This window comes from Myotis davidii, unplaced genomic scaffold (genome assembly GCF_000327345.1).
Source record: "Myotis davidii unplaced genomic scaffold, ASM32734v1 scaffold238, whole genome shotgun sequence".
NCBI classification, from domain to species: Eukaryota; Metazoa; Chordata; class Mammalia; order Chiroptera; family Vespertilionidae; genus Myotis; species Myotis davidii.
The window spans coordinates 9,216,172-9,239,436 of NW_006293779.1; the positions used below are offsets into that span (position 1 = coordinate 9,216,172).

The 23,265-nt window shown below is 45.5% G+C and overlaps 1 protein-coding gene across 1 annotated transcript in view; it reads left to right on the plus strand.

Annotated features, from left to right (window-relative positions):
* APOB (apolipoprotein B) overlaps positions 1 to 23,265 on the plus strand; it is a 38,694-nt gene that overhangs the window by 1,345 nt on the left and 14,084 nt on the right. Inside the window, exons 2-24 of the mRNA XM_015566436.1 lie at positions 281 to 379; positions 1,432 to 1,547; positions 2,962 to 3,107; positions 4,959 to 5,112; positions 5,926 to 6,081; positions 7,584 to 7,708; positions 8,372 to 8,457; positions 10,173 to 10,392; positions 11,143 to 11,370; positions 11,589 to 11,706; positions 11,811 to 11,957; positions 12,678 to 12,889; positions 13,167 to 13,404; positions 13,928 to 14,104; positions 15,509 to 15,700; positions 16,564 to 16,731; positions 17,195 to 17,409; positions 18,197 to 18,355; positions 19,095 to 19,100; positions 19,454 to 19,578; positions 21,838 to 22,048; positions 22,626 to 22,801; positions 22,921 to 23,108. Coding sequence (XP_015421922.1) covers positions 281 to 379; positions 1,432 to 1,547; positions 2,962 to 3,107; positions 4,959 to 5,112; positions 5,926 to 6,081; positions 7,584 to 7,708; positions 8,372 to 8,457; positions 10,173 to 10,392; positions 11,143 to 11,370; positions 11,589 to 11,706; positions 11,811 to 11,957; positions 12,678 to 12,889; positions 13,167 to 13,404; positions 13,928 to 14,104; positions 15,509 to 15,700; positions 16,564 to 16,731; positions 17,195 to 17,409; positions 18,197 to 18,355; positions 19,095 to 19,100; positions 19,454 to 19,578; positions 21,838 to 22,048; positions 22,626 to 22,801; positions 22,921 to 23,108 — 3,662 coding nt within the window. The remainder of the gene's footprint in view (positions 1 to 280; positions 380 to 1,431; positions 1,548 to 2,961; positions 3,108 to 4,958; positions 5,113 to 5,925; positions 6,082 to 7,583; positions 7,709 to 8,371; positions 8,458 to 10,172; positions 10,393 to 11,142; positions 11,371 to 11,588; positions 11,707 to 11,810; positions 11,958 to 12,677; positions 12,890 to 13,166; positions 13,405 to 13,927; positions 14,105 to 15,508; positions 15,701 to 16,563; positions 16,732 to 17,194; positions 17,410 to 18,196; positions 18,356 to 19,094; positions 19,101 to 19,453; positions 19,579 to 21,837; positions 22,049 to 22,625; positions 22,802 to 22,920; positions 23,109 to 23,265) is intronic.

The following is a 23,265-nucleotide window of genomic DNA, read 5'->3' on the forward strand; positions in this document are numbered from 1 at the left end:
ACAGCATCCAGAGTGTCCAAGAACCCAGCCAGAGGGGCAAAAAGCCAGTGGCAGGAGGGGTGACTCAGACCTGCTGGGGCAGCTGAGACCTGGGTCAGACGGAGGGCAGTCACGTCCAGGGCCAAGGGGCTGGGGGGCCAGGGCCTGGTGGGTGGCTCCCAGCCTCAGGATGGGCGGAGGCCTGGGGGCAGGGGACGGAGGGGCTGGGGAGCCAGTTCTCCATAACCTGCTTCCTCCTAAAAGAGAAAAGCGCTGTGGGTGCAGAGGTCCTCCCTATAAGACCCCAGGGCCCATTGGAAAACAGGAAAAACCCACAGTTGTCCTTCTCCATTTCTTACAGAAGACGAAGTGCTGGAAAATGTCAACCCGGGCTGTTCAAGTAAGGCATTTCCCCACTGGGCAGGGAAGGGCACCCCCAAACCCCCACCCACCCACCTGCACCTCATGATGCTGTGATGCTGGGACTAATGTGCACTGCACTGAGCCCAAGGAGCCATTTCTTGGGCCTCTGCCCACCCCCACGGGGTCTCAACTCGCTTCTACCTGACCTTCTGTCTATCCATGGCCAGGGGTAGGGTGGGGGTAGGAATGTCATTGGCCCCTGGACATTTTGAGACATCACCATCCTGTTTGTCAGTGGCTAATCATTGATTCCAAGCACATGACTGTGAAAAAATGCTGACTTTAACCTTTGTGCGGAGACCCAGACACCCACCCCTTCGTATTTACCTGACCCCTAAGGGTCAAGGGAGCTGGCCTTGAGTGGTACCGTGTTCTTCCGAGAGCAGGAGGGTGGCCTCTGATGGGGGAGCACTGCCATCTGGTGGGAATCTGCCATCACTGCAGCCTGGTGCCTGTCTCAAATGTCCTTTTTCTCAAATTGTTCAGAAAATTCCTCTCAAGCACAATGGCAACATTTGGATGTTTCTCCCGTCAGCCAGATACCCCTAATGCTTAACGAGCTTTGCCTCAGGTGTTTAGGAGCACCGAGAAAGAGCCACAGGACTGTGCTAGTTCCCAGCTGACCAGGCATTGGAGATGTCTGCTTTATGTTGTCCTCTTAATTTTCCAGTCTCTCCTATAGATTTTCTGAGCCCCACCACTTGAAAATCACCTCCTTGTATCTCAAATGACACATCATTCAAGGAAATCTAGCTAATTGAAACGTTAGCCCCAGCAAAACATAGTAGAGACATTAAATCTATAAAGGAAAATTCAGCATAATATGAAGTCAATTAAAAATAATTTGAAAAATAAAATTTAAAAAAAGAACAAGCAGAAATCAACCATTTAACCTTTAATATAAATAAAAATAATTTCAGTTTAATTACGTTTTTTTTAAAATTATCTATGCCCCTGCCCCTCCCTGCCCAGAACTGACTCTTAGGCGTTATTTCTGCTACGTGGCTGACTGATCTCTCCTCATTTTAGAAGGTACAACTCGATTCAAGCACCTCAGGAAGTACGTATACAACTATGAAGCCGAGAGTTCCAGTGGAGCCCCCGCATATACTGACTCGAGGAGTGTCACCAAGATCAACTGCAAGGTAGGAGGGGGGACACTGGAGGACCGGAGGCCACGGCTGAGCAAACCCAGCTCACGCCAAGATGTTTGTGATCCCAAAGGGCTGGGAGCTGGCCCTCAGTGTGAAGGCCACTTTGCTGAGTTGTCTGCCACAAAAAATATAAAAAGTAAAAAAAATTGCCAACCGGAGTTATTTTCCCATCAGTTTCTAAGATGTCATTGTAATTTAACATGACGAGGGAAGTCTGGTGGGTGAGCAAGGGGAGTGGGCATCTTGGAAGAACATTCTGAAAGGCTGTGTTTATCATCTGTCAAATAGCATCTTTTACTAAAAACCAATGGGAAAGAAGAAAAATGGAAGCGTGCAGTTTGTTCTCAAGTCCGACTTTTCTTATTGAGGCTGGCGCACTCCTGTGTGTTCATATGGAACAAAGCTAAGAGCCACTATGGGGGTTCGCGTGGGGAAACCAGGCCGGGGAGCTGCCCTTGTCTTTCTAAGGCCCCTTTGTCTGTGTGGTCAAATAAGGTAGCCATTAGCCAAAGTGGCTATTTCAATGGAATAAAAGTAAGACTTCTGTTTCTTAGTCCCACGAGCCACATTTCAATGGCCCGAGAGCCACACCCAGCTGGTGGCTCCCAGGTTAGATAGTGCAAATAGGGATCCCTTCCATCATATGGCAAGTTTTTGAACAGTTGTGGGTGACAAGTTGGGAGCTGTTTAAACTCCAGCCAAATGTGAAGGCTTGAATGGTTCCTAAGAGATATAAATGGGTTTGATTTTTCTGATTTTTTTTTTGTTGTTGTTGTGTGTGACTTTAAGGACACCTTTGCTATTAAAACTAATGGTAGCCCTCCTCCCACTTCCCATTTTTTCTTCTTAACTCCCACTCCTAGGCTACATGTCTTCTGAGCAGTCGTACCTCTTTATAACTGAAGTGAGCACATCTAGAACCAGTAAAAGACATCCTCCTTGACATGCAGGAGGGCAAGCTTGGTACCCCAGAACAAAAGATCAAAAATAGGGCCTGGCCGGTATGGCTCAGTGGTTGAGTGTCGACCTATGAACCAGGAGGTCACAGTTCAATCCCCAGTCAGGGCACATGCCCGGGTTGCAAGTTCTATCTCCTGTAGCAGACATGGAGGAGGCAGCCAATCAATGATTCTCTCTCATCATTGATGTTTCAATCCCTTTCTCTCACTCCCTTTCCCTCTGAAATGAATAAAAATATATTTTTAAAAGTAGGACTATGTCTAGGTTGATTCAGGAGGGCTACTGAGGCCTGTTAAGGACACCTGTGGTGTTGGGGGGCAGATGCCATGTTCCCCAACAGCAACCCCCCTTGGTGTCTGACTGGGGAGGAAGCCCTGGGCCGCGGGGGTGGGGAATCTCACATTCTTGATGGAGGGTCTCAATGTGCTGCTCCTCTGTCTTCTAGGTCGAACTGGAGGTCCCCCAACTCTGCAGCTTCATCCTGAAGACAAGCCAGTGCACCCTGAAAGAAGTGTATGGCTTCAGCCCCGAGGGCCAGGCCTTGCTGAAGAAGGCCAAGAACTCCGAGGAGTTTGCTGAGGCCATGGCCAAGTAAGCAAGAGCGGGCCTGTGCATTCCAGCTCCTGAGCTTTCGGTGTTGTGTTGCGAGCTGTGTTGTGAGTGAGGGAGGGTGTGTGTGTGTGTCCACTGAGGTATGAATGTGTGTGTTTACAGTAGGCACATATATGAATGTATCTGTATTCAATATTCACCACGGATCAGGGAATTGCTGAGTGTTCACAACAATCCAAGAGAGGAAAGCATTGTTTACCCTCCACTAGCGATGGTCCCCTAATTGTTATTTAAATGCGATTCTAAAAGATCTCATGCTTAAATTCCTTGAGATAATAAAGCTGAGATGGTTTGTTCAAACACAGAAATTCTTGTTTAAGGAATTAAGTAGGAGTGGGTGGACAGTGGTCTCCAGGGAGGGTCCCAGCAGGACGAGGTGCTGGGGCCTAGCCATGGCAGGGCAGGGGCTGCTCAGTCTTCTTATAGGCTACAGTGGGAAACTGAGAAGCACATAAGGGGGTCCTGGCCTGGCCTCGCCTCAGGGAGTCCAGGGGGAGCGCAGGCCTGAGCCTTTGCCAGGACACGCCCACCGGTGTAGTCCTAGGGTCCACCACTGGCACCTCTTCTGACTGATCGTGGCCACCTGGTACCAGTTGCTAAATACTTTGAACGCCGCCCCTGCCTCATCTTCCAATCACAATTTTCAAATTCCCATGAGTGTGGAAATTCAGGCAGCCGTAGATCCGTGGACTCGGTAGCATTGGAAACTCCCTGCCCACCTTTCGGTTGGCAGAGAAGGCCTTGACGCTGCTGTCTCTCACCAATGCACCTTATGTTATCTGGGACTTAGATGTATATGAGGGAGCAGGTACAGTGATGGAAGGGAGTGAGCAGTCATTACGTGTTGGTCCTTACCCTTCTCCAAACAAAAGGCACCCCTGCCCTTGACCACCTCAAGGCTCCGCAAGCCTGCATCACAGTGTCTGGAACTTTCTGAGGGAGCGCAGAGCTGGGGAGGAGTGCCTGTGTGCCTTCTCCCCCTGACTTAACTAGAGCAGGTGTGGCAGGTGCTTTGAAATCCCCAAGAGGAGGTTCCCAAAGGGAAGTCCTTGAGAGTGAAGGCCTCGGACGTGGCCTGAGACTATGTCAAAGAGTGAATGTCCAACAAGTGTGTGAAAAGGCGCTCAAATGGCCTAGCGGTCAGAAAATGCAAATGACATCCTAGGATCTGTATCCCCTTATACTCATAAGAGGACAAAACCGAGAAGCAGCTGTAGCACCTGTTGCAGGTGGGTCTGTGAGGAAAAGTATACTTTCGTGCATTGTTGATGGAATGAGAACCATTAATCTCTATTATTAATAAAAATACTATAGCCTTTTGACAGCAGTTTTGCATTGCAGGACTCCAGTCATGAAAAGAAAGGCAGTATAGTGAGTGAAGATATAGACATAGGGATGTTCATTTCAGTGTTGTTCATGTAGGAAAAAAATCCAGAAAGGGAGAAAATCAATGCCATTAAATAGGGGAATGTCTGAATAATAATAATAATAACAACAACAACTCGATATAAGCATAGAATTCGTCATCATTAAATGAAAAGAAATAAAAGAATGCCAATCACATACACACACTACACTTGTATAACTTTTTTAAAAGGTAGGGATATATTTCTAAAGAAAAGAATGTTCAATCACATACACACACTTGTATAGCTTTTTAAAAAGGTAGGGATATATTTCTAAAGAAAAGATGTAAAAAGAAAAACAATAAGTAAAATAAAAAACTTTAAAAGGCTGCAGAGCCACCCAGCTTATGTCCAACAGGCTCCTGCTGGAGAAAGGACACTTCTGTGACCACTCTCTCTCTCTCTCTCTCTCTCTCTGGGACAGGTTCGAGCTCAGGCTGGCCATTCCTGAAGGGAAACAGTTTTTACTTTACCCAGACAAGGAGGAGCCCAAACACATCCTGAACATCAAGAGAGGCATCATTTCCGCCCTCCTGGTTCCCCCGGAAACAGAAGAGGACAAGCAAGTGTTGTTTCTGGTGAGAATTTAGAAAGCTGATAAGAATGGCCCTTTGACCTCATCTCCCCATGTCTGAGCTGGGTCCCACTGTCTACATGAAGTGGAGTGTTGACTTAGCTACTTACACAGGAGACCCTACATCCGTGTGAAACACCAGTGCCCACGGCTTTCCTGTCCTCTGGGCTCACTCTCAGATCGTCCCAAGCAGATCTAATGTTACAGCAGTTCCTAGGGAGCCCTGGCCACCCTACTCCTTTGTTGGGTTATGTTCTATTCCCACAAGGTGCAACATGGTGAAGCCTATGAGTGTTGCAAACACGGGAAAATGATTGAACTGGTTGCCAGCCTCATTTAAGAATTCAAGGTTTCCATCTGAGAGAATTCCATTTCCTTCAGTCCCATGACCATTTTTGAGCCCTTGCTGGGTTCTCGGTTCTAGACTTCATCACAGTTGGAGAGCACAGAGCTGCATCCTGAGGAGACCTTTCCTTGGGGCCTTCTTGGGGCCTGGGGGGAGAATCAGAACAGTACAACCCAAGGCAGATGGAATCCATGTTGTTAATGAGCAGAGGAGAAAATGTTCTGAGAGCACAGAGCATAAAGTCAGAGTCGGCTGGGTCCTAGGCGGCCAGGACACTTTACCTCAGAATCAAAACCCTCACTGCACCTCTGGCTGGCCAGGCACCTGCAATGCCCACGCTCTGCCTGGGGGAAGAAGGTCCCTCCAAATCCATGTTGCTCCTACCTTCTCTTCCAGCTCCTTTCCCAGCCCTAAGCACCTAAGGATATTTTCCCACATTGAATATGCCTGTTGTATCTTCTGCTCCCATAGGATACCGTGTATGGAAACTGCTCCAGTGACGTTACCGTGAAAACGAGGAAGGGAAGCGTGGCAACAGAAATATCCATCGAAAGAAACCTGGAGAAGTGTGACCACTTCAAGCCTGTTAGCACAGGAGTGAGCCCACTGGCTTTGATCAAAGGCCTGGTAAGTCTCACATCAGCATTGCTGTTCTCACTATCCTCTTTGTCAGTAAACTTCTGGAATGTAGAGCTAGCAGGGATCTCAGAGAAGGACCTGCCCAGCCTCCTCCTCTTATAGACTACAGTGGGAACCTGAGAAACACATAAGGGAAGGGCTGCCCAAGGCCACAAGGCCTGTTAGGAGGTGATCCAGCACTAGAATCAGGTTTCTCACTTCCAATCCAGAACTCTGTCCTTTTTGCTGTCATTCTGTCACCAAATCTTCTGCCATCACTTGAGAATAATGACTGGCCATCCCTCAGAAGGCTCCAAGACCCAGGGTAGGCGAGCAAGCCACATCCTGTTCTTTCCTGTGCAAGGGCTGGATGTCTGCAGCTCTAAGCCTCTAGCCTCCAAGAAAGTCCCAAGATCTGGGTTCTGCCCTTCTCTCCCCCTAACTCCCATGGAGCGGCATGGCTGAGAGCACACCAGGGTCCTGTCTGTCCATTCCGTGTATGACCCTGATCCATGCCTGGCCCCTCTGTCTCCTGCCTGGGACACGCCCTCGGTACTGACCTCTAATTGTCCTTAACAAAGGTCATGTAGCACCACATTACCTGAGCTCACCTAAGGCTTATAATGCCTCCTGAACATGAATCACAGCTTAACTCGGTAAACACAAAGGATTTGAGCAATCATGCCATGACTGGCGGTGCTTCTGGTCACTGTCCTTGGCCCAGAAAACAGGGAGTCTGGTGACCACAGGGCCCTCGCCAAAAAGGCCAGTGCCCTGGTGTCTGTTGTTTTTCCTAATCAGCTGCTGTGTGCTCAGCCCCACTCTGGGCAGCACGGAGGGAGGGTCAGTGGCAGGTGAATGTGGACCTTGTCCTCAAGGTGTTTTCAGTCTAATGCAGGAATATGGTTCATACACATGTCAACTAAGGACAAAGATGATACAGTGATAAACTGAACAGGTCAGACAAGCAGTCCTAGGCCTGACCACAAAGGGGAAAGCACTAGTCACGTAGCTCTTTGGGCAAAGCAGCTGGTAAAACCAGTTAGAAGAAATGATGGGTGAACATCATTGAGTCTAGCTCAGTTTCACAGAAGATGTGGAGCAAGAGACTGAAAGATAGAAAGGATGTATCGATGGAAGAGAGACACAAGGATGGGCTTCCAGGCAAAGGAAACACGCGGACCAGTCGTGTGTGAAGTAGTAATGTGTGGTGGGGCAGGTATGTGGAGGGTGCCAGGCTGTAGATCCTTTGTGCAGGATGAGGTGCCCAATGGGGCAGAATAAGAAGAGTCTGTAACTTGACTCAGCTTTGGGTATGCCAAGTTATTCATCCCCTTGTCTCAATGTCAAGTACCAAGTTCTCTTCTTCAACCAAGTTTGTCTAATGGTACAGAATTCCCACTCTCTCCCCACCTGACCCCTTCTTCCTTGAAGGTAAATGCCTATGGCAGGAGACTCAGGTTCAAGCCCCAGGGACTCATCAAAATGCTTTTCCCTCCTCTCATTCACAGATCCAACCCTTGTCAACTCAGATCAGCAGCAGCCAGTCCTGCCAGTACACCCTGGACCCCAAGAGGAAGCATGTGTCAGAAGCCATCTGCCAGGAACAACACCTGTTCCTGCCTTTCTCCCACAAGTAGGTCACCTGCTGCACCCCTGACTTATCAGTGAATGGGGTCGGTGTGAGCTGAATGCCTCTCAGCCTCCCTGGTCCAGGCTAGGCTGTGAAGAGGTGCAAAGCAGAGCCCATCCCTGACCCCCTTTCAGGCTAACAGGTGATTTGTTAGGAAAAATCTTAGACATGCAAAACAATTTGAGACCAACAAAGGATACCCGAGACCCAGACTTTAAGGGTTATAGGTCAGGAAAATCCAGGATCATTGCAGGCTGCCCTGGTTAGAAAGACTTTGTGGAGGATTTGGAATTTAGACTGGAGACGTATGTATCCCAATCCATTTTGAAAACTGATCAATCAACTAATGTTTATTGAATAACTTATATTCTTGGCACTGTGTGGTGGGAGATACCAAGGAATTTCGAGGCACAGACTTAGTCCTTTACTCTCCAGACACTCCAAACTGGTTGAAGGTATAAAGTGCATATGTCCTTTGATGGAAGGATAGCTAGTGTGACCAGGAGGAGTGGGTGCTGTTTATTAGGAGGGTCAGGATGTTTGGATTTAACTATGGTTTGAAAGGTGGGCAGGACTTAGGTAGAAGTGGAGACGGGGGTAACATTCAACATGAAGTTACTCTGGGGAGCGGGCCATCCCTTGTTACCTGCTGTCCTTCATTTCCAGGGGCAAGTATGGAATGATGGCACTGGTTACACAGACTTTGAAACTTGAAGATACACCAAAGATCAACAGCCGCTTTTTTGATGAAGGTAAGACTTTATACCCACATGTTCTCCAGGGCTGTGGAATCTGCCCAACATGGTCCACATGTCATAACTTAGCTCTTGCTGGGGCCCAGGAAACATCTTCTGACTAAAGAGTTAAATGGGCTCTGGTGTTCTAGCTGTGGTGGGAGATACCAAGGAATTTCGAGGCACAGACTTAGTCCTTTACTCTCCAGACACTCCAAACTGGTTGAAGGTATAAAGTGCATATGTCCTTTGATGGAAGGATAGCTAGTGTGACCAGGAGGAGTGGGTGCTGTTTATTAGGAGGGTCAGGATGTTTGGATTTAACTACGGTTTGAAAGGTGGGCAGGACTTAGGTAGAAGTGGAGACGGGGATAACATTCAACATGAAGTTACTCTGGGGAGCGGGCCATCCCTTGTTACCTGCTGTCCTTCCTTTATTTCCAGGGGCAAGTATGGAATGATGGCACTGGTTACACAGACTTTGAAACTTGAAGATACACCAAAGATCAACAGCCGCTTTTTTGATGAAGGTAAGACTTTATACCCACATGTTCTCCAGGGCTGTGGAATCTGCCCAACATGGTCCACATGTCATAACTTAGCTCTTGCTGGGGCCCAGGAAACATCTTCTGACTAAAGAGTTAAATGGGCTCTGGTGTTCTAGCTGTGGGCTCCTCTAGTGGGAAAGCATGTTCATTTGAGAATGTCAGAGTGACAATGACATACAGGAATGGGAGAAGTTTCCCAAAGCTACCTAGGTTTTTGTAAGTAGGCAACTGGCCTCCTAAGTCTAACTTTCGTAGATCTGACAACCTTATACACCCTGTGTATGAGGGCAAGACCTTGAACCTGGGACAAGTGGCAGAGAGCCTTCGGAATCAGCAATCAGTCTTTGGTAGGGACTTCAGAAGTCTCAAGCCCAACTCTAGCCCTGCATTTGTCTTGTATTTAAATCGGTCTTATGCATTACTTCATTGTTCTCAGCAACCTGTGATGTTAGGTGGTAACAATGTGTGCTTTTACACTCCTTCTGCAGAAAAGAAAATGGCACATAGAGGGGCTTAGTGATGTATTCGAGGTCATAGAATATTAGAGGTGGTACAAAAGGAGCTCCTATGTTTAACCTAAGCCAGAACTCTTTCCAATACACATTTCCATGCTGAATTACACACACACACACACACACACACACACACACACACACACACACACACAAACTCACATCCTCCCTAGCAGGTCAGAGGAGGATACTAGAAGGGACACAAAAGGATCGTCCTGTCCTAACAAGATGCTGTTAGATTCAACTGGAAGAAATGATGGGTGAGCCTCAGCTCTCGCCTTAGCTGTAGCCATATTAGCGGCAGCACCTAATCAGAGGTTCTTGTGGCTAGAGAGGCCATATAATACCACATTCAAATAAGCCTGGATTCAATTCCAGCTCTGCCTCTTATGCCCAGAGAGGGCTTGGACAAGGCAAGACACTCCAACATGAATCTAAGTTCTCTTATCTTTAAATTGGGGAGTAATACTCATTCATAGTGTGATAACTCGGTGAAAACCTTGAAGTCATATGCCTAGCACAGAGCCAGATACATAGTAAGCCCTGATACAGGATAGTTTTCTTTTCTTCTCCCCTTTGATGAAACCCCACTGATTCCCAGCCTCCAGTAGACCAAGATAGGATTGAGCTGTAGAGGGAAGCAAGGGTTCCTTTGACACTTTCCTCCTTCCAGGTACCGAGGAGGTGGGTCTTACCTTTGAGACCACCAAGTCTACATCACCGCCAAAGCAGGCCGAGGCCATTGTCAAGACCCTCCAGGAGCTTCAAAAACTGCACGTCTCCGAGCAGAATGCCCAGAGAGCTAACCTCTTCAGTAGACTGGTCACTGAGCTGCGAGGCCTCAACAACGAGGCAGTCGCATCCCTCTTGCCAAAGCTGGTCGAGGTGTCCAGGTATTTCTTCAACGGTGGCAGCTCCGTCTTTCAGAGGTTATACACCTATGGCAGTGTTGAACCTTGGCCAAACAGAAAAGCTCAGGGACCACTGAAATACTGACCCAGCTAGTCAATCAGTTCACGTTTGCTAGACAGAGAAATAGCAGCTAAGCTGCCTAGAGTTCCATGGGGAACACACGCATACTTTGCATCTAAGACAGATATGTATATTTTTTTAAATAAGAAGGAAATATTGCCCACATTTTGATGTGGGTATCTTCTCATTCCTTGTTCTGTTACCCTAGAAGGTTTCAGAGACAAAGAAGTCTGGCCTTTTGGACGCCTCTTAGTGGGAAGAGAGCTCAAGCAAACAAAATACTACTGTGGTTTCTGTATACGTCAAGGCACTTGCTCTTAGTGCTCTGAAGGTCAGAGAAGAAAGTGAGGGCTGAGATGAGACCATGCTGATATTTTCTTGACTTGTTCTGGGTCCTGGCCAAAGGACAGTGGTAACGGTGCTCTTTGAGTTATAAGACCAGAGGTCCTTCTTCAGACTTGGTGCTATGATGCCTCTTCTGTGGCTAATGCTCAGAGGGAAGACTTCCTGGTCCTTGGGAGAATGGTTCTTGGGTCTGAGTTGGATTTTGAAATAGGTCGGATTTGAACAGTGAATAAGGGAAATAAGGGCGGAAGGAATACCACGGGCCAAGGAGCTTTTAGCTGCCTTGAAGGTGACCTATGTAACTTTCTCTGTCCTTTCCTCCTCAGCCCCATCACTTTGCAAGCCCTGATTCAGTGTGGACAGCCCCAGTGTTACACTCACATCCTCCAGTGGCTGAGAAATGAGAAAGCCAACCCACTTCTGATAGATGTTGTGACCTATTTGGTGGCCCTGATCCCAGGGCCCTCAGCCCAGAGGCTGCAGGAGATCTTCAACACAGCGAAGGAGCAGCAGAGCCGGGCCACTTTCTATGCTCTGAGTCATGTGATCCACAAGTAAGTTTTCCCCTGGTTCTCCTCATAGGAGCTGAGGAACACCCACGTCTCTATATTAAGATTGTACCCCTTCTTCTGCATTCAGACTCTGATGCTCACTCTTGTTTTTCTCCTGGTCTTTTTGAGAGTAATGACTTGAAATAGGAAATCAGCAAACGCAGTTTGGATTTTAAGATAAACCTAGTCATGCTTACTGAGTCCTAACTCTTATTCTGTAGCTATCATAAGACACACCCTACAGCGACTCAAGAGCTGCTAGACATTGCTGATTACCTGTTGGAGCAGATTCAAGATGACTGCACTGGGAACGAAGATCACACCTACTTGAGTCTGAGGGTACTTTTATCTTTTGTATAACATGCATCATTTCAGAAGCACTTTTCCTGGGCACCTCTTCCTTCTCCTGCATCCTGATTCCCTCTGGTTGCTTTTCAATGCAGGTCATTGGAAACATTGGTGGAACCCTGCAGAAGCTCACCCCAAGACTCACATCTTCAGTCTTGAAATGTATCAAAAGTACAGCGCCATCCCTGCTGATTCAGAAGGCTGCTATCCAAGCCCTGCGGAAAATGGAAAATAAAGACGAGGTAAGATCCACAGAGGAGGTCTTAAATTGAACATTATTCAGACTGACAAGGATTTGGAATGCAAGCCTAAATCTCATCATTCTATGGACTTAATTCTACTGCTTTCTAATTGTAAATTTTCAGCAAGCCTATTGACTTGACTGCCTGGCAGTATGTGAACATGAGAGAAATATTTGACCTTGCTGCTGCTCCAGAATGCAGAGTTCGAAATGTTCACTGCATGTTACCCTCCTACCAGATCAAACATCACGTTCACTCTCACTTAGGAAAATAGGACTGATTTCCCCCAATCTAAAATAGGCAACCTACCCTCATCTTAGTTGGCAATGGCTCCATATCTTTGGATTCTACCTTGTTTATTAGCGCCAACTCTCACTATCCCTTTCAACCTTTACCCTCATATTGAAATAATTTATGTTAAAAACAGCTTTATTTTCAGTTAGTGGCAAGTCTCCAACAAGTCATAACTTGGCCATAACTTGCATATTTTAGTGAAATTGAATTTGACATGCATTTGATAGGAGTCTTCTGAGAACCCCTCTTTGAGCTGGTTGCTTTGGGAAACACTAGCAAGAAGATTCAGTACCAGCATTAGAAGAGTTATTAAAGAGAAACTGGGCTTATACATAATAAATTGCTTACAAACCATGCTCAGTGTTTGCCAGGCTTGTTCTGTGTCAACCAAAGGACAGTGGTAACAATCTCCTCCTTTGGCTCCAGGTGCGGGAAGTCCTCCTTCAGACTTTCCTGGATGAGGCCGCTCCAGGGGATAAGCGACTGGCTGCCTACCTCATGCTGATGAGGGACCCTTCTCAGTCAGACGTTAGCAAAGTCACCCAGCTTCTCCCGGGGGAACAGAATGAGCAAGTGAAGAACTTTGTGGCCTCCCACATCGCCAACATCTTAAACTCAGATGAATTGTATGTCCAGAGGTAAGTAAGAGTAGTTTTCCCCCACCTGTCACAAAGGGCAGGAATTCCAAACCTAGATTGGGATTTAGTCACTGACTGTTCTTTCTAAAGCATTCTTTCTTCTGGAAAAAAACAAACAAAACACTTGTTCAAAAGTACAGCAGACCTGAGCCAAACTCTTGGGGGCAAACTCATGAATTTGGTAACAATTGGAAATCCATCTTTACTTGGGGTGAGAGAGATAATGCATAAGTTACATGATGTGTCAGCTTAAAATATACTCCTTCTTTTCATCTAGTTTGAAAGAGTTAGTGAAAGAAGCTCTGAAAGACTCTCAACTTCCAACTGTCATGGACTTCAGAAAATTTTCCCGGAACTACCAATTTTCCAAATCCGTTTCTCTTCCATCCCTTACCCCATTCTTAACCAAACTCGAAGGCAATCTTATATTTGATCCAAATAATTACCTGCCTAAAGAAAGCATGCTGAAAACGACCCTCACTGTCTTTGGATTTGAATCAGCTGACCTCTTCGAGGTAAGTGTGAGACTGGGAAGAGTTGTGTTTTCTAGCCTATTGTGTTCTACACCATAAATAGAAAGTCAAGAGATCCATGAGCCAGCAGGAGAGGAACAAGAATGATCACTTTGAGGCCTTTTTCTTCCCACCTCCCTGCCTCCCTGTGAGGGGTCATCTGAAGTATGACTTCTTATTGTGAATGGAAATGCAGGTGTCCCAGAAAAGACCTTAGACCTAAAATCCAAGGGAGTACATGAGGTGTGCTGTCAGACAGACCTACCAACTCTGAATCTTTGATTTAATTATTTGTTCTCTCTAAACCTTAGCTGCCTCTTCTGGAAAAAGGCGAATAATAAGTTCTGTCTTTCAAGGTTCTACTAAGGTTTAAATAATGCAACTCCTGAGTAGTGCTAAGCTCAGTTCCTATCTTACGGTATTCACCAAATACTTGTTTAACTGGCTGGACCTAAAGAGGGAAATGGGAGGTGGACATATGACAAGGAAACCTGATGGCATTTTCTTCCCTGGTTTTCTTTCTCAGCTTGGTTTGGAAGGAAAAGGGTTTGAGCCGACCCTGGAAGCTTTCTTTGGGAAGCAAGGATTTTTCCCAGACAGTGTCAACAAGGCTTTGTACTGGGTTGATGGTAAAGTTCCTGATCGTGTCTCTAAGGTCCTGGAGGACCACTTTGGCTTCATCAAAGATGATAAACGTGAGCAGGTATGTGTTTGTTAAGCATCCTCTTAAGGAAAGCTTTGGGTCTCAGTGCAAAAACATTCTTTTTCTAAGCCTGGAAGCAACCAAGGAATTATTTAACTGAAGTGACAACTATGACTTTTATTAATCAGTCCTATGAAAGTATGAACCAGTATCTTCTGCCGTTATGGGCCTCCTGGCAATGTAGAGTGCCCAGGAACCAGATTTTTTAGAGGCACCAAAGCCTACTGACTAAGAGTGTGAACTCTGGAGCATGGGTTTGAATTCTTACCTCACTGTCTTCAAGCTATGCAACCCTGGGCATGCTGCTGGATATTATGTCTGTCTGTTTCTGCATCTCCAGACTGCTAATAATAACCCATACCTCACAAGGTTATTTAAAGACTAAATGCGATAAAGTATATAAAACATTAAGCAGAGTGCCTGGCTCTGATATTGATTATTCAATAAGCAGATACTATTAATAATTTTTAAATTCATATTTTCATTATTATTCACTTCTTTCTTTGGCTCTCACTCACATCAGTGCAATAGCTTAATGAAAGCAAAATTCACATTGAAGCTAGAAAAAGCCCCCACTGACAGAGTAGAAAATAGACTGTATAATCTGGAGCTTCATGGTCTTTAATTTTTTGCTACCCAGAGTGTGGTCCAGTCATTGACATCAAATCAAAGTTTGTTAGAAATGCAGGTTCTCAAGCTCCACTGGGAGCTACTGACTCCAAGCCTGCGGTTTAATAGGATCTCCAGGTAACCTGCACACACATTTCATTTGAGAAGCAGGGAAGTCATTTACTCCTAGGTGCTCACAGATGGTCCCACCTCCATCTTCTAATCTACTTACCTCCACTTGAGGCTGAGGGTCCTTGATCTATTTTGAGTCTGTCAATCACTCTTTTCTCTCTCAATGCCTAAGCATCAGTCTATGGAATTCTGATTGCTAAGGAAAAGCTTGTCAAGTATCAGGTGTTTTTCAAGCATTTGGCCAATTTATTTGGCAGCTCATTTTCCCAAGAAACCCCTACCTACTATTCTTCCATAGACAAAGGAGAGAGGGCATAAGCAGGGGAAGGGGTGGGGGATAGAGGATTTGCTCATTGTGCAGAGCCATAGGGATCCTAGCATCCTGGAGAGTAGAGATCCCTCTTACTATGCATTCACTATCCAAGGTAAGAACAGTGGGGAAGCACCACTGTTCCTGACAAGACCTCAGTTTTTTTCATCTCAATTTGGAGAAGCTCTTTATCCTTCAAATAAGAGGTGAGAGCCTGGTCCCAGTGTCTGCCCTGTACCTACCCTGACTGTTTGTGTTTAGGTCCATCGTGGTCAGCAGACAGGCCCCATGTCAGAAACCTAAAGGTGTTTGACAGCTCTGACATCTCACTAGATATGTTGTTAAAATCCTAGGACATGGTCAAAGGAATTATGGGTAATGTTGAGAAGCTGATCAAGGACTTGAAATCCAAAGATTTCCCAGAAGCCAGAGCCTACCTCCGCATCTTAGGAGAGGAGCTTGGCTTTGTCAAGCTCGACGACCTCCAGCTCCTGGGAAGGCTGCTCCTGAATGGTGTCCGTACTCTGAAGGGGATGCCCAACATGGTAAGTGGGTCAGGCCCCATCACGGGCAGTGAGATTAGCCTGTGCTCTTTCTAGATCTCCCTGCAGATTCTAGCCACACAACCCAGCAAAAGTGCATGAGCTTCCTTCAAAGGTTTGCCTTGATGTTCAGTGAAGAAGATTGTTGGATCACAGGGAATTAGCAACATTTAGAAATTAAACTGTTAGCTGTATCTCTTAAAAGCATTCGTTTGTTCATGTGGAAAACAATGCTACAGGTTTATTTTAATACTTAAATGATGCAGTGATTATGGAAGAACATATTTGGTCAATTGTCATCTATTATCTAAATGTGAGCTACTTTTTATTAATTTATTAAGAAGGGAGAAAATATGGACATTTACTCCCTAGGATTTAATAAATAGTTTGCTTTAAGAAAACACCTCAAGTTATTTTCTAGCTACATCTTAAAAAACAAAAGCCAATGAATACTAATATGTACGTCATCTCAATAACTCAGCTTCAAAAAATTAGTGGCTTTTCAATTCATTTTATCATAACATATTGTACTTCAAGTAAATCTTCATTTACATTTAGACTCCAAAAAACCAGAATGAAGCCATGCCAGGTAATGAGACTTCAATCCCAAAAGCTCCGAGGCCCAGCAAAGTCTTAAATGCCTTCTGAATCACCAGTTGAAAATGATATATCTATCCAGGGCAATATTTTATATTCCAATGTGTTGAAATCAGTAATTCATGTTTACTTATTAAACTATTCAGCTAATCTATGCTAGATCCTTCCTTTCTGGCGAAGAAGAATTATTGTCTAATGGGAGGGAACATTTCACAAAGCCCACTTCGAGGAGGCTGACGTTTCGTGGTTCTCCCCTGTTGGGTCTACAGGTCGCAGAGGCCCTAAAGAAAGGTTCAAAGAATGGCTTGTTTCTTCACTACATCTTCAGGGACAATGCCTTTGAACTCCCCACTGGACTTGGGTTACCACTGCAAGTGTCCTCCTCTGGAGTCCTCGCTCCTGGAATCCAGGCTGGGGTGAAACTGGAAGTAAAGGATGTAAGAGTCTGTTCGCCTTCTTATTCTTCCGGTTGTTCTTTTCCTCCTGGGTGGTGCCCTTGTGCAACTTTCAAATGTGTTTCCAGTTCAAGGTGAAGTGCCTCATCAGTGCAATCACCACATTCATGTTTATGAAAAACTTTAGGGTTCCACCTCGCTAGCTGCCACGGGGCATGGTGGTCACATGAGAACTCAGCTATTCTCTCAATACATGAGGATTCCTGTCATCTTTTTATCTTATGCTTAAAGTTAACTTGGGCACTTTCTCATCCTGGGTATCAGTGTTGTCTGGATAATAGAGAATGGAGAACTTGGCTTTTCTTCCTTCAATCAAATCACAGTAATGTTTGCTGAGGTGTGATCTATCCAGACATGTTTGCCCAGGGATGGGGAGGGGACTTGATGTGACTGCATGGGACTAAAGTAGTTAACAAAGCTGAACAGGTCATTTTCTGACTTACAGAAGATGCAGATGGAACTGGTGACAAAGCCCTCTGTGTCTGTGGAGTTTGTGACAAATGTGGGCATCGTCATTCCAGACTTTGCTAGGAATGGGGTCCAAATGAACTCGCACGTCTTCCATGAGACGGACTTGGAGGCCCGAGTTGGCCTAAACTTGGGGCATCTGAAGTTCAGCATTCCAGCTCCAAAGAGGCCAGTCAAGCTGTTCAGTGTCAGGTAATTCTCTCAGTTAATTCTAACTAGCCAATTCGAAAGAGAATTGAGTCTGTACCTGCAGGACTTGGCCAGGCCAGACAGTTAATTGAGATAATTCTGGCCCCAGTGGATATGTGGTGACAGAGGGAGAGAAGGTACTGGATTACCTATTTTTAACCTAGCTAGAATCACTAAATAATTACAATTTCCCCAACCTTCCACATTTTACTAAATAGAGACTAAAGACCTGCTGATTACCTAGTTGTTATTAGGTTGTGATTCTTATTCATCTGTTAGTTTTGAGAATGAAAAAACACTAGCTCTAGAGAAATCATCCTTGGGAGTGTGTGAGTGTGAGTGTGTGTGTGAGTGTGTGTGTGTTTAATGCAGATGGAAAAAAGCCAGTAGAGACTGAGATTTCAGATGAAAAGGAGACAGGGAACTTCTTACCTTGCATCACAAGAAGGAAGGAACACACCTGAAGTCAGGTCCCAGCGATAGTTATTTAACACCTCTGAGCCTCTGTTTTCTGTGGAAAATTAGGCTCCTCGTACCTGCTTTTGTGGGGATTACAGATAACAAATGTAAATAACCTAGTACAGTGTTTGAAACATAGAGTCACTGTGATTGTTAGCATTGTTGATGTTCTTCTTACTATGATTTTTTTCAGAATAAATCAAAGAATTTGAGGTGGGTTTAACCGGGGGTGCATAGATATAGAGGACAAGATAAGGGGACATTTGTAATCAGTGATGTTCATTTTGATTCATGACTTGGAGATAACTCGGGATTTTTCTTTCTTCACTAGTAATACAGTGCATTTGGTCTCTACCACCAAAACGGAATTGATTCCACCTCTAAAGGAGAACAGAAATTCCTGGTCAACTTGCAAGCCTTTCTTTACTGGCCTGAACTACTGTACCACAGGCACCTACTCCAACACCAGTTCCTACTCTCCTCTGGCCAGGTCAGTCATGCTCAATGTCCCGCCCAGCATCTGCTTACCTTCTACATTATGACCACATAGCAGGGCAACGGAAAAAATGCCATGTATGTAGGCCTGTTTCACAAGCCTCAGGGATTTGCACCATCTAGTAATTATTTAAAACAATGGTCCTCTACCCAGCACACCTGAAGATTACACAAATTCCTGCCTAAACTTTGAGTCTGGGACTGGGTTCTTCCATAGGAGGGAAGGGAGCGGCAGTATTGGAAGGTGAGGAGTCATGAACACTGAGGGAAGTCTTAGCTCAAAAAATAAATAGCCAAGTTGATTTTCTCATACTACCCCGAGGGACCTACACCCACTGCCATTGAGAATCACTCCTTTAAAAGCACCTCTTTGGCCCTGGTCGGTGTGGTCAGTAGTTGGAACATCAACCTGCGAACCAGAGGATGGTGGGTTCGATTCCCTGTCAACGCACAAGTGGAAAGCCACCAATGGATGTGTCTCTATCATATTGCTATTTCTCCGTTTCCTCTCTCTCTCTCTCTCTCTATCTATCTTTCCCCCCATCTTCCACTAAATCAAAAAAAAAAATCAATGGGAAAAATATCCTTACTCCTTGGGTGAGAATTAAATAAATTTATAATTAAGTAGTAAAAGCATCTCTTTGTAGAAGGTGCCCCCTCTTTCTCCTTATGCATTAGTTGAGGGGATCACAGCACAGATTCTGATTTTCTTCTAACTCTGTTTCTGAGCCTCCAGACACATTGGGGTGGCCTTTCCTGGAGTCCACTGTTATCTAAAGCCCTCACCTTGCTTAAAAGCAACTTGTCTTCAACCCCCTACCCCACTTCCACTGCTTGGTCTCATCTTTGCTGACACAACCAGCAACTCCTGCTGCTCTGCTTGTCCAGAAATCCTGGGAATCCTGGGTTTTGTCCTTGCCTTGGGCTCTTGGAGGGACTGAAAGGGACCATAAAGCTCATCACTAGTGAAGGAGAAGAGTCAATGTTAAAAAAGGACCATGTTTTTGTTGCTATTGAGGCTAAGTTGCTTTGTTGACGTTCTCATCATCATAGAAAGCTCTAACATCATTCACTTTATGCATTGTACCATCTTCAGATATGAACTGGAACTGCAGCCCACGGGAGAAGTGGAGCAGTATTCTGCCAGCGCAATCTACAATCTCCAGAAAGAGGGCGAGGCCCGGGTGGACACACTGGAGTTTGTAGCTCGGGCAGAAGGTAAGTATCCAGAAAAGGGCTCTTCCATCTCTGCCCTCAGTCTCAGGTCCAGAACTCACAAAGAGGGCATCTTCAAGTTAATGTGTATAACAAATAGGTACTGAGTGCCTGATATGTGCCAGGCCTATTCTTAGAGCTGAGGCTAGAACAGTAAACAGTGGAGATGGTTTCTACCCTCATGGAGTTTATAGTAACCTAGAGGCCCAGTGCATGAAAACTCATGCACTTGTGGGGTGGGGGTGAGGGATTCCCTCAGCCCAGCCTGTGCCCTCTTGAAGTCCAGGACCCCTCGGGGGATGTCCATCTGCTGACTTAAGCCCACTCTCTGGGGGGATCAGGCCTAAGCTGACAGTCAGACATCCCCTCTGACAGCCCATGAGCCCTCAGGGGCTGATGGCTTAGGCCCACTCCCTGTGGGGAGTGGCCTAAGCTGCAGTTGGACATCCTTAGCACTGCCATGGAGGTGGGAGAGGCTCCCGCCACTGCTGCTGCGCTCACAACTGTCAGCCCAGCTTGTGGCCGAGTGGAGCTCCCCCTGTGGGAGTGCACTGACCACCGCGGGGCAGCTCCTGCATTGAGCATCTGCCCCCTGGTGGTCAGTGCACACCACAGCAACCAGTCATTCTGGTCATTCTGCTGTTAGGGTCAATTTGCATATTACCCTTTTATTATATAGAATAACCAAAGTAAATATTGAGAATGTCAAGATTGGTGCTGAGGAGAAAAATAGGACATAGAGGAGTCCAAAGAATCTTGGGAGTAGGAAGAGACGGGAAGGCAGTGCCATTTCGAATGATACAGTCTCTCCACTAGAGGGAGCATAAAAGAGAGACTTGAAGGAAGTAATGAGATAAACCATATGGAAAGCTTTACAAGCTGAGGAGCCAGCAAGTACAAAGGCCCTGAGGCAGGTGTATGGCTGCTATGGTTGAGGAAAAGAAGGAAGCCAGTATGACTGAAGCAGAGAGATTAGGGAGGAAATGGTAGGAGATGAGGTCAGAATGAAAGGGGAGGTGGAGAAAGAATAGCCTTATAGGTTTTGGTAAGGACATTGGCTTTTACTAAGTGAAATAAGAGGCCACAGGAGAGTTTTCACGATTTGATTTATGTTTATGTTGAGGAAAGACTCTAGAGGCACAAAGGCAGAGAAATTAGTATGTAGGCTATGGCAGTAATCCAAGCCAAAGGTGGTGGTGGGGCTTTGGATTAGAGCAGTGGCCTAGGAGATCTGAGATGTGATTGGATTCTGGCCATATTTTTAAGACTAGACTGACAAGATCTGCTGATATAGTGGGTGTTGAGTGTAAGGAAAAAAGGGATCCGACGACTGTAAGTTTTTTTGGCCAGTGCAACTGAATAATGGAGATGCCATTTACTGAGCTAGGAAAGGCCACTAGAGAAGCATTTTAGAAGATGGGGCAAATTTAGATGTTCACTTCCAAAGCTTTTTTTTTAAGATAGGAATAGTGTGTTCCAAAATTAAACTAGAAAAACAAATCCACAGGGTGCCTGCTAAAAAATAATACGTCATGTAACAGTTTTACAAAAGACATAAAATGGGTAAACCTCTGAATTGAAGGAAATATGAAACCTTGCTACAAAGAAAGAAGGAGTCAGGGAGGAAAGAAGGTGAGGGAGGGACAAGGAACCAGAGAGGGTGTCATCACTGGAGAGTCATATAGAGGTGTCCCATATGCCTGACACAGAAGGACCTTGAGCCCTTACCGTTCCCTGAACATGCTGAGTGTTTCCCACAGCAGGTCCTCTGTATATCAGGTTCCCTCTACCTGGAATGCTCTCCCCCCAGAATGTACCATGGCTCCAACATTCTCTTCATTCAATTCTCTGCCCAATTATCCCCTTATCAGGGAGAACTTCCCTGACCACCACACATGAAATAGTACCTCTTATATCCCTTTCTCACTTTATTGTCATATCCAGTTGCAGTTTCTTTATATTATTTACCATCTGACATAAATAACTACTTATTTATTATCTGTATTCACACACCAGGATGTGAGCTCCATGAAGGCAAGAACCCCACCTCCCACCGCCAAGAGCAGTGCCTAGCACATGATATATATTTGCAGATTGAACAAGTACATGAGCACCACTGAGTTAAAAAATTAGGGTAAAATCCCGCAGTGTTTCCTCATTTAAACCCATAGAATACTTGGTTGTTTCTCTACCCTTTTCTCTCTTTCCTTCCCAAACAAAGCTTCTGAATACACGTTTTAATCATCTTTTGCATTCTTGCAGGTGTAAAGCAGACCGAGGCCACGATGACAATCAAATATAACCGGCAGACTATGACTTTGACCAGTGAAACGCAAATTCCAGATTTTGGCATTGACCTTGGGACAGTCCTCAGAGTTAGTGATGAATCTGCTGAGGAAAAAACATCTTACAAACTCACCCTGGACATTCAGAACAAGAAAATCACTGAGGTCGCCTTCACAGGCCACATGAGGTAAGGAAGGCTTGGGGTGATCTACTTGGAGCTGCTGGCCCTCGTGGCTCTTTCCTGTCTTCCTTTGCAGCTCTAAAGCTGACCAGACCCATCATTCATTCCCGGTCTATAGTCCAAGGTGCAGAGCTCTTAACATTCTCACCCTCTGCACATGTCCAGTTAGACTTCTTTTGCCATTTACTGGGCACTTACTATTCATCAGGCAATGTTCTGGGTGTTTTAAAGAAATCATCTCAGTTCTTATAATAAACTCCAAGGTAGGTACAAGTTTTCCTGTTTTGTATATAAGGAGACAGTAGCTCAGAGGGGTTAGATACTTCGGCCAAGACAATAGAGCTAGCAGATGTTAAAGCAGCATTCAGTTTCTGAAAACCTTCTTTTTCTCCCGTATCTCCTTGGAAAGTCCTGAATTTGTGCTGAAGTTGACTGTAGAAGTTAATGAGCTTGATCTCTGGAAATTTCTCTGAGCCATCCATGTATTTCATTTTTATCACCACACGTCGAACTTCTGTTTAATTTTGCGTATCTCCTTGGAATGGACAAAGTCATTGATGTCAATTGATTTTCTTTCCAATAGTTATGACAAGAGGGAAGAAGCCAAAATCAAAGGTGTTCTTTCTGTACCCCGTTTGCAAGCAGAAGCCAGAAGTGAAACCCTCGCCCAGTGGTCTCCCACAAAACTGCTCCTCCAAATGGACTCATCTGCTACAGCATATGGCTCAACAATTTCCAAGAAGTTGGCATGGCGTTATGGTGAGTACCTCTTCCCCATGGGAGCCCTTCCGAGAGCACTCTGGACTTGAGTGCGGTGTTGCGAGCCATTGGTTAGAAGCTGACCTGATACCATTGACAACTATTTCACGTGTTTTCAGATGAAGAGAAGATTGAATTTGAATGGAACGCAGGCACCGATGTGGATACCAAAAAAGCAGCTTCCAGTTTCCCCGTGGATCTGTCTGATTATCCTAAAAGCTTGCATATGTATACCAACAGACTCTTGGATCACAGAGTTCCTAAAACAGACATGACTTTCCGGCACATGGGTTCCAAATTAATGGTTGTAAGTACAAATCAGTCAATAAATGCATGGTTATGAGTGCTAATTACATGCTCAACTCTGAGTTAGGTGAAGGAGGGGATCCAAAGATGGATATGGCATGCTTCCTGCCCCCAGGGAATATTCTGAGGAGAAAAGAAGCATGCACATGGTTAGCGCC